Genomic DNA, 15,271 nt, shown 5'->3' with positions numbered 1-15,271 from the left:
CCATTTAATATTTTCAGTCGGAGTTTCACTGTGGGTAACTGAAACCACAGAAAGCGAAACCGAGGATAAGAGAGCACTACTCTACTTAAATCTAAGAGACCGGGCACTGCTACAGCTAGCCGGGGATCAGTCATTCCCCGGAACTCGGTTTCCCCTACTGTAATAGGAGGATTTTGGACACTTCACAGGAATAGAAAACTGGGTTCCTCATGCATGGGAGAGAAAAATGGCTCACTGTCGAAGAGTAGATTGTGAACATTTATTTATTTTCTCACCTGTGTGTGTGTGTGTCTGTGTGCATGTGTGAAAGGAAAGTATATTTAAGGTGAGGGTGAGGTTTGGCCAGAGAAAGACATGAAATAAAGTGCATTTCCAGCATTTTAAATCATTAATTAAATAACACAGACCTGGCTTCAAAATTATTAAACGTCACTGTAGTTCCTATAACTTAGAATGGAACCCTTCCTCTGCCTTATGAGGGCATATAGGGTATAAGCCTTGTCATAAACTTTTCCAGTTGGTTCTTTGGGAAAAACTGGAGAAAACTGAGGTTTTTAGGCAGACGAGCAGAGATTAAGTTCTGACAGGGCCTAGAGTATTTTTCTTTCGAGGATGGTAAGGGTGGCAGGGAACGGAGGATTGCCAAGCACGTAGCTGTCCCTCTGCCTTGTTGAACATACACTCTAAGTAAACGAGCTTAAATCGCCACCTTCTCTGTCCTTTTGCATCGGCTCCTCTTTGCAATTTGAAAGTTATGAGTAGAAAGTAGAAAATAAGCCAGTATTGTACGAGAACATATTTATTGGCTGAATAATAAAACTTAGTTAAGGAGCTATTAGAATTAGAATTCCCCCTACTTGAAGCACAGGTTTCCAATAAGCAAACAGAAGCAAAACCCCCCAACGAGAAAGAATACATTGGTAACCTAAGTCATAGGCATTTGGGGGTGAGCTCAGACAGTCCATCTATCGCTCTGTGACGGACCGTAGCCCTGATGACACACACATACAATGAGAGACAGCATGTCAACAGGAATACGTCACCACCACAAAGCTTAGACTTCTTCATCGTGGCTGCTTTAACTTACACACACCACAGAGGCACCTCAGACATCTTCCTGCAGAGGAAAATTTGCACATAATTTCTAGCCAATACCTTTACCAGAACAGAACCCTGAAGCGCCCAAACTGAAAACAAAACCTAGGAGACCATGGTTAATAAATAAGAGAGAAAAGGAGAAGAAGAAACAGGCAACTTCCATCCACGGGCGGACATGCAGAGCAGCACCTTGAACCCCATCTGAAAACAGGTAACTGTGACAGCTTTCAGAGCCTGGAGAGAAGCCGGCAGGCGGCGAGGAGCCGTGCACCATGCTCTCTGGGTATTTCCACGTAATCTCCAGGATGGGGAAGGTTCGTCAGTCTCTACTGCATAGACCGTGTCCTTTTAGATGTGGCTGAAACAGGTGTCTCTGCAAAGTTAGAAAGCCCTCCAGGAAAGGTGGGAGCCATGGCCTTCAAGTGTTCCTTCCAGGTGACAAGTCAATAGCAATCACATAAATAATGTACAAAAACAAACCCACTCAACTCTCACTTATTTCTTTTAAAAGATGATGTCAGATCACTCTCCAAGTGCAAATCTGGATATAAAAAAATAATAAGTATAAGGGAAATGTCAGCCCCTCTTTTCCCTCTCCGTCCCGCCTCCCCCCGACCCCACCAACGGCGCTGGTGTGACGCCCTCTCCAGGAAGGGCGCCCTTCCACCTACACTTTAAGATAATCGTTTTTCAGCCGACCTAACCGGGTCCCGTGGCTCCTGATGGTGAGGGCCAGCAGCTCGTATTTGTCCCTGAGCCCTGCAGAAATGTCGAGCGTTTCCTTCAGCAGGGACCTGGTGTGGACCAGCATCCCCAAGAAGTCCTCGTTGAGCCTGCTCTCCTGCCGGCTGTCCTGTTCCTGGCCCTGCTTGAACTTGCTTTCCAGCTCAGTGAGGGACTTGTCCGAGTTGGAGTAGGCGTCCCCGATCTGGTGGGACTCCCGCCGCAGGTACTTGCCATAGCTCTCTTCCCCGTCTAGGTCGTAGGAGATGCTCTTACTGATGCCCTCCAGGACGCGCCCAGCGTCCTCCACCTGGCGGCCCAGCACGGTGAACTCCTCCCGCAGGGTGAGGCTCAGCAGACTGCTGGCCTGGCTGCCCTCCCCCTGGGAGCAGCGCCGGTGGTCACTCACCCTGAAGAGCAGCTGGCACTTTTCGGGGTCATCATTCTCTTCATAGTCCCCGTCGGGGACGAAGTAGTGGTGCAGAGTCCCATTGGACATCTCCGGGTAGAGAGGGCCATCGAAATAGCCCTGACACAGGTAGCAGAAGAAACCCATCCAGAGGAACTTCAGGAACACCATTCTGGGTATTGAGGATGACCAGGGACCCTTGGAGAAGACTTCGCCCACGCCCGAGGAAGGGGGTTCCCTGGGGAGTCAGTGCCTCCCTGAGACGGCGTCAGCCTCAGCCCCAGCCGGCTTGCTGCACCCTGGCCCCGCCTCCCCAGCAGGCTTCATGTGGCTGTGGCACCGGCGCTGGGGTAGCGCAGCCGGCCGGGCGGCAGCCAGCGCAGGATGCACCCTGGCTCTGCGCTCCTGCGGGCGGGCTCGGGCTCTGGCTCTGTAGCTGGAACTCAGCCGGCTTTTTCCCAGCGGGATGGCGGGGCGGAGGGGGATCCCCTCCTCCAGGGTTCCGGCAGGCCGCTGGCTCTGTTGCCCTGCTCTTACTCTCAGAGTCCCCCTTGGTCCTGGGAGATGGAGCCTGCAGCTGGAGAGAAGGCTCTCGCCCTGTGATACTATTTGCACTCCTGGACTGGGTGGGAATGCCGAGCTTTTCCCTTGGCTAATGATATCCTGAGGATCTCTCTGCTCTCAAATTACAGCTGGTTTCGTCACTTGGAAGCCAGGGAACAAGTTTGGAAAGAAACCTCTCACCAGGTCTCTGTTGTTAAAGGTACAGGGTCTGTTTTTAAAGATTGGAAGGAAGACCTTGCAAAATAGGATTTAGCTTGAAGGAGAAGATGGGAAAAGGATGATAGAATTCTCACAACAGAAAGACTGGTTTGCTATTAACATACTGCAGAGATGGGTGGGTACCCTGGAGAAATGCTATTTCACTTTTTTAAGTAAGTATCAGTTGGATTGGATTTGTTGAGTATGCCTATTTTCATCATTGAAAAGTTTGAGACTTTGAAGGCAAGTCTGCAGCGTAGGAATTGGCAGTTTTGTTTAGAAAGGGCTAGTTAATTAAAATTTATGATAACCAATACTTGGAAGCAATAGGAATATAGAAAACTGGTTAATACATGGTTGCAAGGAGATATAAGAAGAAAAGGTGAAAAATGGAATTTTGCCAGGTTAGTAAGTAAATGCACAACTGAGGTAACTGTTTAATTTTATGAAAAATTGTCCAATACAGCTAAGCTCCTGCATTGTGTGTTTAATCTAACACTGTTACAGCTATGCCTTTTTTGGGGACACCTAAGAGTTTTTGAAGTGTCTAGGGCTGGTTCTGTTATCCCCATTTTCCGGATGGAACAACTGAGGGGCCTAATGTGAAGCAAATTGTTTATAGTCACAAAGTTAGATTGTGATTGAGCTGGCACTTATTAAGTCACAGAGTCTTTTAGTTTAATTTAGAAAAACAAGTACTTTTTTTCACCAGGCTGTTTTAATTTCTGATATAGGAATTGATTAGCAAATCTCCATTCTTCAGGCTATCTCAACAATCGTTTATTGAGCATTTACTATAGGCCAGAGTCTGTTTTAGGGACTGCAAATAGAACCTCACACTCTGGGAAGTGCAGAGAGAATTAGATTAACATAAATAAATAAGCTATATTGTATGTTGGACAGTGATAGGGTTGTGAAGAAAAGACAGGAAGGGAGGGGGAAGGGAAGGCAGAGGCCCTATTTCTATGATTATTTCCTCCTTCCACCTTTAAATGTAACTGAAACACTCTGTGATTTGCCTGTGTTTATACTTATCTCCCTCTCCAATTCATAAGCGGCTGGTGTTATTCAGAGCCACAGTGCCATACAGTTCTGGGACTGTCACACTTTCACTGATGTAAACAGCCCAGAACCCTGGATGGACAATGAGGAGTCTGGTTAAGTAACAGGATATTTTATTGATGCGGTGTCACATGCGCAGATCTTTTGAGCCATGTTGACTGCACATTTTAATTCTTATCCAGATATTTGGCATCATGAAAGCATAGACTGAAAGAGTTTTCTTAGTGTGTACGCTGACTAAAAGACCATGGCTTATTTTCACTGTGCTCCAGCAGAAAACGGCGGCCTTCTCCCATCGAGAGACTTCACTGTTGGACTGAAGAACCTTATTGCTTCATTCCTTTTTCCTGGGACATTCACAAATGACAACAGATGGATCCAAATTGGCTGCTTGGCCAAAGAAGAGAAGAGGAATTTACTCTGATTCACTATGCTTCTTGCACAATCCCTCTCTGACTTACTAACCAATTCAATTAAGCCTAAATTAAGCACTTACTACTGCCGTCACTCCCTGCATAACAACATTTTGGTCAACAATAAATTGTGTAAGATTAGTACCATGTAGCCTCGGTGTGTAGGAGGCTATACCATCTAGGTTTGTGTAAGTACTACAGGGGAGGAAGAAATTTTCCTCTACCCTCTAGGTTCTTCTGGCTGGTCTAAGAATTAAATGGACGTCAGACAGATTAACAGGAGAAAAACAAAAGTTTAATTAAATGTATACATGGGAGAAACCTGGGAAAACTAAGGAACTCGCCAAAATGGCCAGAGCCCTCCCCTTAAATACCGTCCTCAGCTAAAGACAAAAGGGCATGTTGAGGGTGGGAGAGTCAGAGACTTCAAGGGAAGGAAGGCAACTCACAGGTAGGTGAAAAGGAGCAAACATTTGAAAAACAAGTGTTTGGCCACACAGAAACAGAAGAACACAGAGGGGGCCCCTACAAACAGGTTTCTCCCTGTCTACCCCCTAGTTCATGTGATGCTAAGGTGATAGCTTGCTTCCTGAAACAGGTTTTTTAATCTGGATTCTTTTAGGCTGTTCGGAGGGGGTGGGGCCGTAGCAAGAAAAACCTTCTGAGTCTTTGTTTTTTAGAAATAATCAGCCTAAAATAATCCTCACGTTAAAGAGACGCACTTTGGGGTGGCAAATTTTGTTCCCCTTCAGTACACTCTATGATGGTTGCACAACCACCAAATTGCCTAAAGACGCATTTTTCAGAACATCTCCCCATCCTGAAGCGACAGGTGACTGTGCGTGCCCCCTACTGTGTGCAGGGCACAGTGTTAAGTTCGCTGCAGAGACAAAGATGCACAATAAAAAGCTTCAGCTTACAAAGCATTTTCTGTCTGGTTGGAAAGTCAGGTAAATATTCATACACAGCCTAATTAGAATGATCAAGAGTGTGTGCTTTTTCCTGCAATTACCTCATCTAAAGGTATGAACTCCATGTCATGTATCAGGAAGAAATCCTTTTGGTGCAAGTAACTAAGAGTCTAACTCAATCACGTGAATTTTCAGTCTGTGCCTGGTTCAGAATCTCATTTTTCTCTCACTGTTTTTTGGTTCTACTTCCTCAACTTATATGCATTCCTGGGCAGGCTCTTTCATTTGTGGGTCCAAGATGGCTACCAGTGTCTTCCAGAGCTGCAAGCTTCCCTGTGTATGTCTACCAGGAACGACAGCTTAGATCTCCAGGTCGCTAAAATGCAGGTCCTTCAAATTAGCCCCAGGGGCCACAGTTGGCCTGATCTGGATCGCTAATCCATCCTTGAACCAGGGTGACTGTAGTGAGAGGTTTGGGATAAGCCAATGGGCTCATGACAGTAAGTTCTGCAGCTGGAGGCAAGGCCCTATGCAGACAATGTGGCTGGGAAATTTAAGGTCCTATTTGAGAAGGGGACAGTATGAGACTAGATTCTGGGGAAGTAACTACAAGTATCCCCCTTACCCCATGCTTTGTCTTCATTAACTGCTTCTGCAAAACACTGGCACTCTTTTGTAGTTGTGTGCTGCTAAGTATTTAACAGCTGGTTCTATAGGAGAAAAAAGCTCCCTTTGTAGCATTTTCTCAGTTGCATGGTGTAAATGCTCTCACCACGGCTGACTGAATGCAGAATCAGGAAGAAGTGTAATGGCACACCAGTCTATGGCATGCCCATCATCCAGGTACGGTAGATGCAGATAACCCCAAGAGGAGAGAAAATCGTAACATGTAGTAATGTGATTAAGAAGTGATGAGTTTTACATATGCATTCCCTTTATTTCAATATCATTTATTTAGTTATAAGTTTAAATAATTTAATAATGGCTATGTTTAACAACTGACTTGCAAAATTCCTGGAAACCTCACAGTTGGCTCTCATGGGCCAGCGCCAGCCAGCCCCAGCATGCCCAGGCCTTTTGCACTGAACACTTCATCATGTTCACTTTTAAAAGGTATTTATTTGTAGGTTCTTCGCATGTGCCTGATTCCATCTTCGGCTGTCTACGAGAGTCAGAGTTAAGGTGGGCTTCTGAGGAATGGCCTAAAAGAAATGGAGCCAGAGGGAATGTCCAAACAAAGACTCACCAGACAGAGGACTTTGAAGAGTGAAATCAAGAGGCACCGTCTGCGCATAGGGACAACAGTCAAGTCCAGGGCTGAAGACTAGAGACAAAGTGGAGGGACAGAAGCTGGAGAAATGTAAGAATAAAGGAGGCCCACAGGAGCAGTGGCCAGAGTCATGAGCACTGCTGCCCACTCCCAGCTGCTTATGTGCAATCCTTGCCATGCAGTGCCAGCGGGGTTGGCTAGCTTAAAACTTGCTTACCCTTTATCCTTTTCAGTGCACTTGAAAGTCTTGTTCCTTTGGTCCAGTTACCACTTTAGAGAGAGAAGCAGGAATTCAGGCTGGCATCATGAGCCTACAGACCTGTAAGATTTCTTAAGCTCTGGGGTTTCCCCTTGCCAAAGGGTTTTATGATCCCCTGGCTGTTTCTGATTATGGTAATAGTAGCACTTTTATAGAAAAGAGGCTCGTATGCATAAGTGTAAAGAGGGCTGAGGAGACTGGGTCCCACTCTACAGTCTAGAAACCCAAAAGGAGCCTTGGGAAGTGGAAGCCCTCACTCCTTACATCCTCCCCAAATTGTCAGGCTAAGTCCCTGGACCACGTCAAAAAAGAAAAATGAGCAAAGGGAGTTAGCGTGGACCAGAGGGGGAGTCTGGGCTGAGAAGAGAGGAGAGGAAGGAAAGGGGGAAAGATCAGGAGAAGGACATAGTATTTAGCACTTTCAGATTATTTTATTGACTAATGGATAATCAGTAGCATTTATTTAGCAACCATTGTTTTCAGAGGTGGGAAGGAGAGAGGAAGAGAAATGGATGAGAAAGATAGAAAAGAGAGAAGTTGGGAAGGAAGGAAAGATGGAAGAAAGGACGGAAGAAAATGGAATACATTTTGATTATCTGCTCTGATTGTTGCATTAACTCAGTGAAGTGGTTATTATTACCAAAACAAAGTTCCCACCAAATATAGTTGATAAAACACACCTATGACAACATACTGAGAATGCTTACATGGAAGGAAGCGTAATGCGAGAAGAAAGTCTGATCGGTTCTCCCAATCTTCCTCTATTAGTCAGAACAGGCTACAATACGCTGTGGTAACAAACACCATTCAAATTCTAACACCAAATTCAAGTCTGCTGCAAGTCAGGGTGACACAGTAACTCATCTCTCATGTCTTAACTGTAATGTCATTTCTTCTAAAAGCCCTGCTTGATTTCTTGATTTTAATTAGCTCTCCCTGTCATTCCCTTCTATATCATCCTGTTCTTTTCCTCATGGCACTTTCCACTATTTATATTTGTACTTTAATTTATGTAATTATTGATTCTAGGCTTGTCTGTCCAGCTTGACTTACACTACATGAAGATAGGAGCTGCGTTCCCTTCTATGTCCCTGGGGGCCTGGAGCAGTGTCTGGATCATAGAAGGTGCTGAATAAATATTTTTGGGCATCCTAGCTTAAGTTGGTCGCTCCTATTTAGCGTTTCAACAAGATGTTCTTGTAGTTCGTGTTTCAATGGTACTTTTTCTTTGTTCTTTTGGACTATGTATTGCATTGTGCTGGGCTATGTGCTAACCTGGTCTGTCTCCCAAGCTTTACTGTGAGCTCCCAAGGGTAGGGATGTGTTTTGTTTACCTTTATATTCTCTGTGATTAACACAGAGCCAAGCATGTGGCAAGGGCCAAATATTTGCTAGTTGTTGTGATAGCGAAACTGTAGAATTTAAGGAATTCTATTATTTAAGGATGGTCAAATAATCTATCTACTTAAGCACATGTTTTATCTGGCCAACAGTCGGACAGTGATGTCTCACACTTAATCTGGATGATCCTGGCAGGAGAGAAGGGAAAGAGCCCTGTGAATTCCAATATTCGGAACATTCAGACGGGAGCGTCACTCAGAAGGGTGACTTTTGACCCGTCCTAAGTAAACTATGTGCAGTCTGTACATATGGTCCTAGAATGTTCTGGTCTGTAAACTTCAGAAGCACCAGGCCACCCTGCAGAGTATCTTGCTATTCGCCTGGTAAAGATGTTCATTTTTCTGTAATTGGTAATCGGAAGTGCACGTCCTGGGGTATGATCCAGGCAGTTTGTAGAAGAATCTGACCTTGTGGATTTCCCCTCTTTGAGCAGTGTTTTATTTTTCTTCATCATTTTACTTCTCAGGTCCAATAGAATTAGTGGAGATGGGAAAAGGCAGAGAGGCAGAGTATGGGAGAGAGAATTTACTGGTTTCACCTCAGTCTGCAAACACTATTCAGCAACCACAATGGGAAAACTGGAGGAGCAGATGCAGCTACTCAATCTGTTGGGGTTGTGGGGGAAATAGGGTGCAAAGAGTCTGCAAGTGGAAGTATACAGTGAGCATCACAGGAGAGCGACCTACGAACACTGTGATGATTTGAGGGCATGGAAGCCCTCATCTGATTGGGAACAGGACGTGCATCATGCAGTTTTAGGCCAAGAGCCACTGACTGAGGTTACTGAGAAACAATGGGGCTGAGTCAGTCCCTTTATTCAAGGCATTTGCTGTTTCTGGTCTTAATAAAACTTAAAAAGGAATCCACGAAACAGCCAAACAGATGCCCCTCCGAAATCAGTTGGGGTGGGGAGTGGAGAGATGCAGCAGGATTAGTAACAGCATCTCTCTTTCTTCTTTGTCAGAAATAGGAACGTTTTCCATGCTTGTGTTTCTTGGTTCTTGGCTGTCTTTTTTTAAGATCCTGGATATTTGAAAATTGTCCTGCAGTGAACAAGTCCTTGATTATGTTTTGAATCCAAATCCAAATCCAATTTTTAATCCTAAAGAAATGTGGTTGGAAGAGGATGATAGGAGCTATTTTGAAGATGAGTCAAAACGGACTTGACAGTATTGCCTTTGGGAGAAAAAGTCTCAATACACTTCAGAAAGCTGATTTCCAGATCCTAGTTCCAGACTGGACACAATTTCCTCCACTTCTTATTTTGCAGCTTTGTTTATGCTGCCTAATGAACACCCACGCTTGGCTTCTCACTCCCTTTACCTACTCCTTACTTGGCCCTTATTGCTGATGAGCCCAAAGGTCAAACAGATGGAGGGAGAAGAGCCAGCTCATGTGGACACTAGCTGTATAACAGTTCACTTATATATGCTCTTTAGGTGTTGAATCTTAACTTAGGGTATGCTCTTGTTTACAGCTGGGATGCTCTTTAATGCCACTGAGTTCAGAGTAGGTGGTCAGCAGATATTTGTTGATAGAAGCATTAAGCAAGTGATTATGAGGTAAGTGAGGTTGCCGATTTAACACTGACCATACGTTTTGAACCATGGACATGAGAGCACTTAATGGTATAGAATTGTGACACAATTCATTAGTGTGGTCAAGACTCTTCAACAGCGTTTACCGATCACGTAGCTAAGGATTATTTAGACAGGGGCAACACATTCATTACTAATGAACTTTTCCTACAAAGCTTTTGTTCAGGACCAACAGCTCTTGATATGTTGGGAGTGAGTCTGTCTTAGCTGTAGCATGCTATTGCGGCTTTGCAAAGAACCGACAGCAGATAAAATGATGTAAAGAGCTGTAAGACGGCAGTAGAGAGATTTGGGTTCGTAAAAAAGCATGTACAAACGTTACAGTCACAATTAAATGCATTGGGACAACATTTGCAACAAATTTTGAGAAGAAATGGTTACTATTCTTAATGTATTCATAGAGCTCAATAAGAAAAACACTAGAACCCCCAAAAGATAAATGAGTAAGTTTATGCTCATTTCATTTCAAAACTGAAAATGACAAGATATTTTTCCTGTTGTGTTAGTATAAAGAAATGGTTATACTTCTGAACACTATAATGGCACAGAAAAGCAAGCATTCTTATATATTGAAAGTAGGGATATGAATGGGTTTGGCCATTCTGCCAAGCAATATGGTTATTTGTATCAGGAGAGTTAACATTTTTCATATCCTTTGACCTAGTAATTTTGTTCCTAGAATATTTACCAGAGATATAAACAGAAATGCATATAAAGATTTATGAGCAAAGATGTTCATTGCTGAATTGTTTATAATAATAGAAAGCTAGAAACAAGTAAGATGCTCCAAACAGAAAAAGAAGCTATATCACAGTGTATCCTTATGTTGGAAATACGTTACATCTTTCAAAAATTTAATTCAGAGGCTGGCCTGGTGGCATAGTGGTTAAGGTCGTGCATTCCACTTTGGCAGCCTGGGGTTCATGGGTTCGGATTCTGGGTGTGGACCTACACACCACTTATCAAGCCATGCTGTGGTGACAACCCACATAGGAAGTGGAGGAAGATTGGCACAGATGTTAGCTCAGGGACAATCTTCCTCACAAAGAAAAATATTAAATTTAAAGAAATTTTTAATAAAATGGATAATGATTATGATGTAATCCTATACGAAAAATGTTTAATAAAGAAAAAAACAATATAAAGCCAAGAAGTTAGGATGGCAAAATAGAGCATATCTACTTCTATGGAGGGATTATAGGTAGTAGCTATGTTCTTCTTTAATTTGGTCTGCATTCCTCACGTTTTCCACAGTGGGATATAGTGTGAATTTTAGGAAGGGAAAAAGAAACAGAGAAAGAGAACTAGTACAGAGAGAGAGAACAACTCGGGCCACGTTCTGAAAGCACTGGCCTCCGGGAGCTCCGGACTGCACATTCTTTAGGCGGCGTGCTTCTCTGACATCCTGATCCTGGTTTGCAGACTGCAGACTCCCATTTGCATTAGTCTCCTAAACCACTTGGCTCTGGAGACAGACATCCAAGCCCTTTGGAATCAGGAGCCTCTGGTAGATTCATTCCACTGTCAAAACAAAATCAGCATGTTCCCTTACTGTACACTTTGAGGTTAAATTCCTAGATTTTCATGGATTGGAATTTTCATTGCCAGTATTAGGGGTTGGGCTGGAGGGCAAAGTGAGGGGAGGTGCCATCCCCATGTGTCAGTGTGTTATTTTGTGATAAAGCCTCTCTGTACGAGGCTAGGTGGAGAGCTTCCAGTGAGAAATCCTAAAATCCAGGCATTATAGTCAATGTAAACAACCTAAGGCAACCGGACTTTCATTTTTTTTCTTTCTCACTTCCACGTCCCTTGTATATTTATTAAGACTGCTGCTTGCTGGATTTCGCCTCACACCATCATCTCAGTGGAAGGGATTTCTACTAGGCAGCTTCACAGCCTAATTTGTAACCTGCAGCATACATGAGAAAATTTAAAAATCCACGTCGTTAGATACTTACTATATTTTTTTCTCGTCCATTTCTTTTAATATAAATGAAGGTTTCCTTTAGGGATGTTTAAACCAAGTTTAAACATATGTGGTTGTCCAGAAAATGTGGTTACTGTAAAAAAAATGGGGCAAAAGGTATAATTTCCCCTTTTCAAAGACGAAAAATAAAGAGGGCAGGTTTTAATAAAATTTAACAACAAAATTTGCTTTTGTCCTAACGCTAATCATGAAAAATATCCTTTGAAATACTTTTTTCAAAGCTGTGAAAAAATGAAAATTAACTTTGGATTTTAAGAAGGTTTAAAAATAGAGCCTGTACCACCAGGGAGGTCTGTCAAGGAACCAAGTGACTAATGATGTTTAGAAAGACTCTTAATGGTATAAAAAGATAGAAAATCCTTTTCCCCCCCCCTCAAAGTAGACCAGTGTTTGGTACAAACTGAAAGCAAATTAGAGTTTATGAATAGTGGAAATACTTATGACTTACAACACTGCTGTGACAGTACAGTAATATAAAAGTATTAAAGATCTTTAATACAGACAGGACACAAACTACAAATGCTCTGGGTCTTTTCTCAGAGATTTTAATTAGTATGAGGGATTCTGAGCAGCTCCACTGTGGGGCATGTCGCTGGGGTTCGCGTATGTTTGGATAAGATGAGAAGAAGCTTTCTGCCTGGGATAAGCCATCTTCCTTTTTTCTCCTCCCAAATGGTTTATTGATAATGGCTTTATCTCAAAAGCAGGAGCCAAATAGAAAAGGTCAAAATGATCCCCAGAGAAGAAAAATATTCCTGTCAGGAATAACAAACAAGTTTAAAAATAACTAAAAGTGATTTATCATTAAAAATTTGCTTTCCACTTGTAGAATGATTTTCACAATCTCCAATTAGAGGGAAACATTTCTTCTTTCCAACCCCCTGGGCCCTTCTTGGCTCAGGTATGGCTGTGCTCCAAAGAGGAGAGAGGGACGAGCTTTGGAGTGGCGAACTCACTGTGGTTCACACTCTTGGATACTGAGCTCCAGCAGCTGACAGGAAAGAGAAAAGTAAACATTCAAATGTGAGGTCTATATGAAACCAAACGTGAGGCTATTTGGATACATCTAGAATTTAGATACTTGGCAATCTGTAGGCCGAATGTTTCATGTTTTGCTCTTATTCTAGTTATTTTCATATATTGAGATCCTGGCCTTAAGATCCTAAACATGGAGAGGTTTGTAGGTATTTTAATATGAGGGAGAAAGACTGTTAATTGAAAAATGCCATCCCAAATAACCAAAAACAGAATATCATCAAAACATATGACCTCAAATATTACAGGTAAACTTAAAACACTAAAAAAATATCACATTGATTTGTGCTTCTGGCTAAGGTGGAGTAACAGAGATTGAATATACCCTCCAACCTGAAAATAACTAAAACACAGACACAATATATTAAACAAGAATTTTTAGGGGGCTGGCTCCGTGGCTGAGTGGTTATGTTTGCATGCTCTGCTTCAGCGATCCAGAGTTTCGCCGGTTCGGATCCTGGGCGCAGACATGGCACTGCTCATCAGGCCATGTGGAGGTGGCGTCCCACATGGCACAACATAGGCACTCACAACTAGAATATACAACTATGTACTGGAGGGCTTTGGGGAGAAGAATTAAAAAAAAAAGAAAGAACATTGGCAACAGTTGTTAGCTCAGGTACCAATCTTTAAAAAAATAAAAAAAAAAGAATTTTTAAGACACTGGGCATCAGACAATGGAGGACAGTGACCTCTGAGAGATGGGAAAGCGGGCACAGAGTGGAGATGGGGAGCCCAGGTGAAGCTCACTGGCCTCCTTGAGTTGAGAAAATGGGCCTGGAATCCAGGGAGGCTGCGTTGAGTAGAGTTCACAGAGCAGAGTAATGGAGAGGGCAGAACTGCACAGAGAAGGACCTCCAGAAATCTGAAGAGGGTCTCCTCTGAGTTTTCAGCAAGTGTTGATCAGCACATGCATGTAAGGAAACTACCAGAAGTGGAAAAAGAAGCACCCAAAAAGATTAGAGGAAACAATCTCCAGAGATCACGCAGGGCTGGAAAGAGGTCCAGTTCCAACCAGGCAGAGTAGAAAACTTCACAATTCATTGAATGATGGGCAGGTTGCTCAAAAGAATTTTGCCTCAGTAGTGGGGAAATATTAACCATATTCTAAACGCTGCTCTGATCCAGGCTAAAAATGCTTATAAACAAAACCTGTCAAGATCAAACTGTTTCTAGGTAATGTACCCACATCCCAGAAGAAACTTTAAGAATATAAAAATATCTAAAACTCAACAAGGTAAAATTAATAATGTCTAACATTTAACTAAAATTACCAGGCATACAAGTTTACCAGGCATTCCTCATCTAGGTAAATAGAATCCATGATGAGGAGAAAAATCAATCAATCACAAGTGACCCAGAGGTGACACAGATGACTGAGTTAGTAGAAAAGGACATGAAAACAGTTATGTAACTGCTTTCCATTTACTCAAGAAGCTAGAGGAAAGAGTGATGATGTTAAGTACAGACATGGAAAGTATAAAAAAGAACAAAATCAACCATAGAGATGAAAGCTAGAATGTCTGAGATATAAAAGGTAGATAACTCATGGCAGAAAAAATATCAGTGAACTTGAAGATATAAAAATATGTGTAAAATGTAATACAGAAATAGAAAAGATTGAAAAAATATGAAGGCAGCATCAATGAGCTGTGGGACAACTTCAAGCGCTTTATGTTTCTGTAACTGCAGCTCCTGAAGGACAAGAGAGGGGATAAAAAGAAAAAAATATTTGAAGATATAATGCCAATATTTTTCCAAATTAGATTAAAACTATAAGCCCACAGATCCAAAAAGCTCAAGAAATCCAATAAAAGAATCATGAATCAAACTACTGAATAAATCATGAATAAAACTATTGAGAAAGAGAAAAATCTAAAAATCAGTGAGAGAAAGGGACAAATTGTGAACAGAGGAGCAAAGAAGAGGATGGCAACAGATTTCTCTCATGGTGAACAACATGAGCCAGAAGACAGTAGGGCAATGAATTTAAAGTACTGAAAAAACCCCCAAAGCTGTCAACCAGGAATTCTGTATCCAGCGCAAATACCTTTCAAAACTGAGGCTGTGGAAGAGGCGGCCTGCAAGTGAGGTGGTGGTAACACTCGCTCGGTCAGATTACTCTAGCCACAATGGTGTAAGTCACCTGACTCGCAAATGTATCATATGGTAGATCCAGCAGTAGGGTGTTGCTAGGGGGACAGGGAAGACACGGTAAGGACACTAGAAGCTAGAGTTAGCATAGGATTGATCATCTATGTAGGCATCTTGACTCTCCTGTCATATGCTATGGTAGCATGAAAAATTCTGAGGGCCTTGCTGTCCTCCAACATGTCCAGATGC

At 42.8% G+C, this 15,271-nt stretch overlaps 1 protein-coding gene and 1 non-coding gene across 2 annotated transcripts; both read right to left on the bottom strand.

The window, feature by feature from the left end:
- Positions 1–785: 785 nt before the first annotated feature.
- On the bottom strand, positions 786–2,411 carry FIBIN (fin bud initiation factor homolog). The gene is given in 1 exon segment (NM_001099443.1): positions 786–2,411. A coding segment is annotated over 1 exon segment (636 nt). The 5' UTR covers positions 2,402–2,411; the 3' UTR covers positions 786–1,765.
- MIR8995 (microRNA mir-8995) lies at positions 944–1,084 on the bottom strand. The gene has a single exon (NR_128003.1). It is a non-coding gene; the product is annotated as a microRNA mir-8995 (primary transcript).
- Positions 2,412–15,271: the final 12,860 nt, after the last annotated feature.

The sequence above is a fragment of the Equus caballus genome, chromosome 7, assembly GCF_041296265.1.
Source record: "Equus caballus isolate H_3958 breed thoroughbred chromosome 7, TB-T2T, whole genome shotgun sequence".
NCBI classification, from domain to species: Eukaryota; Metazoa; Chordata; class Mammalia; order Perissodactyla; family Equidae; genus Equus; species Equus caballus.
The sequence above is the reverse complement of the archived record's forward strand: the minus strand, read 5'-3'. Positions and strand labels throughout refer to the sequence as shown.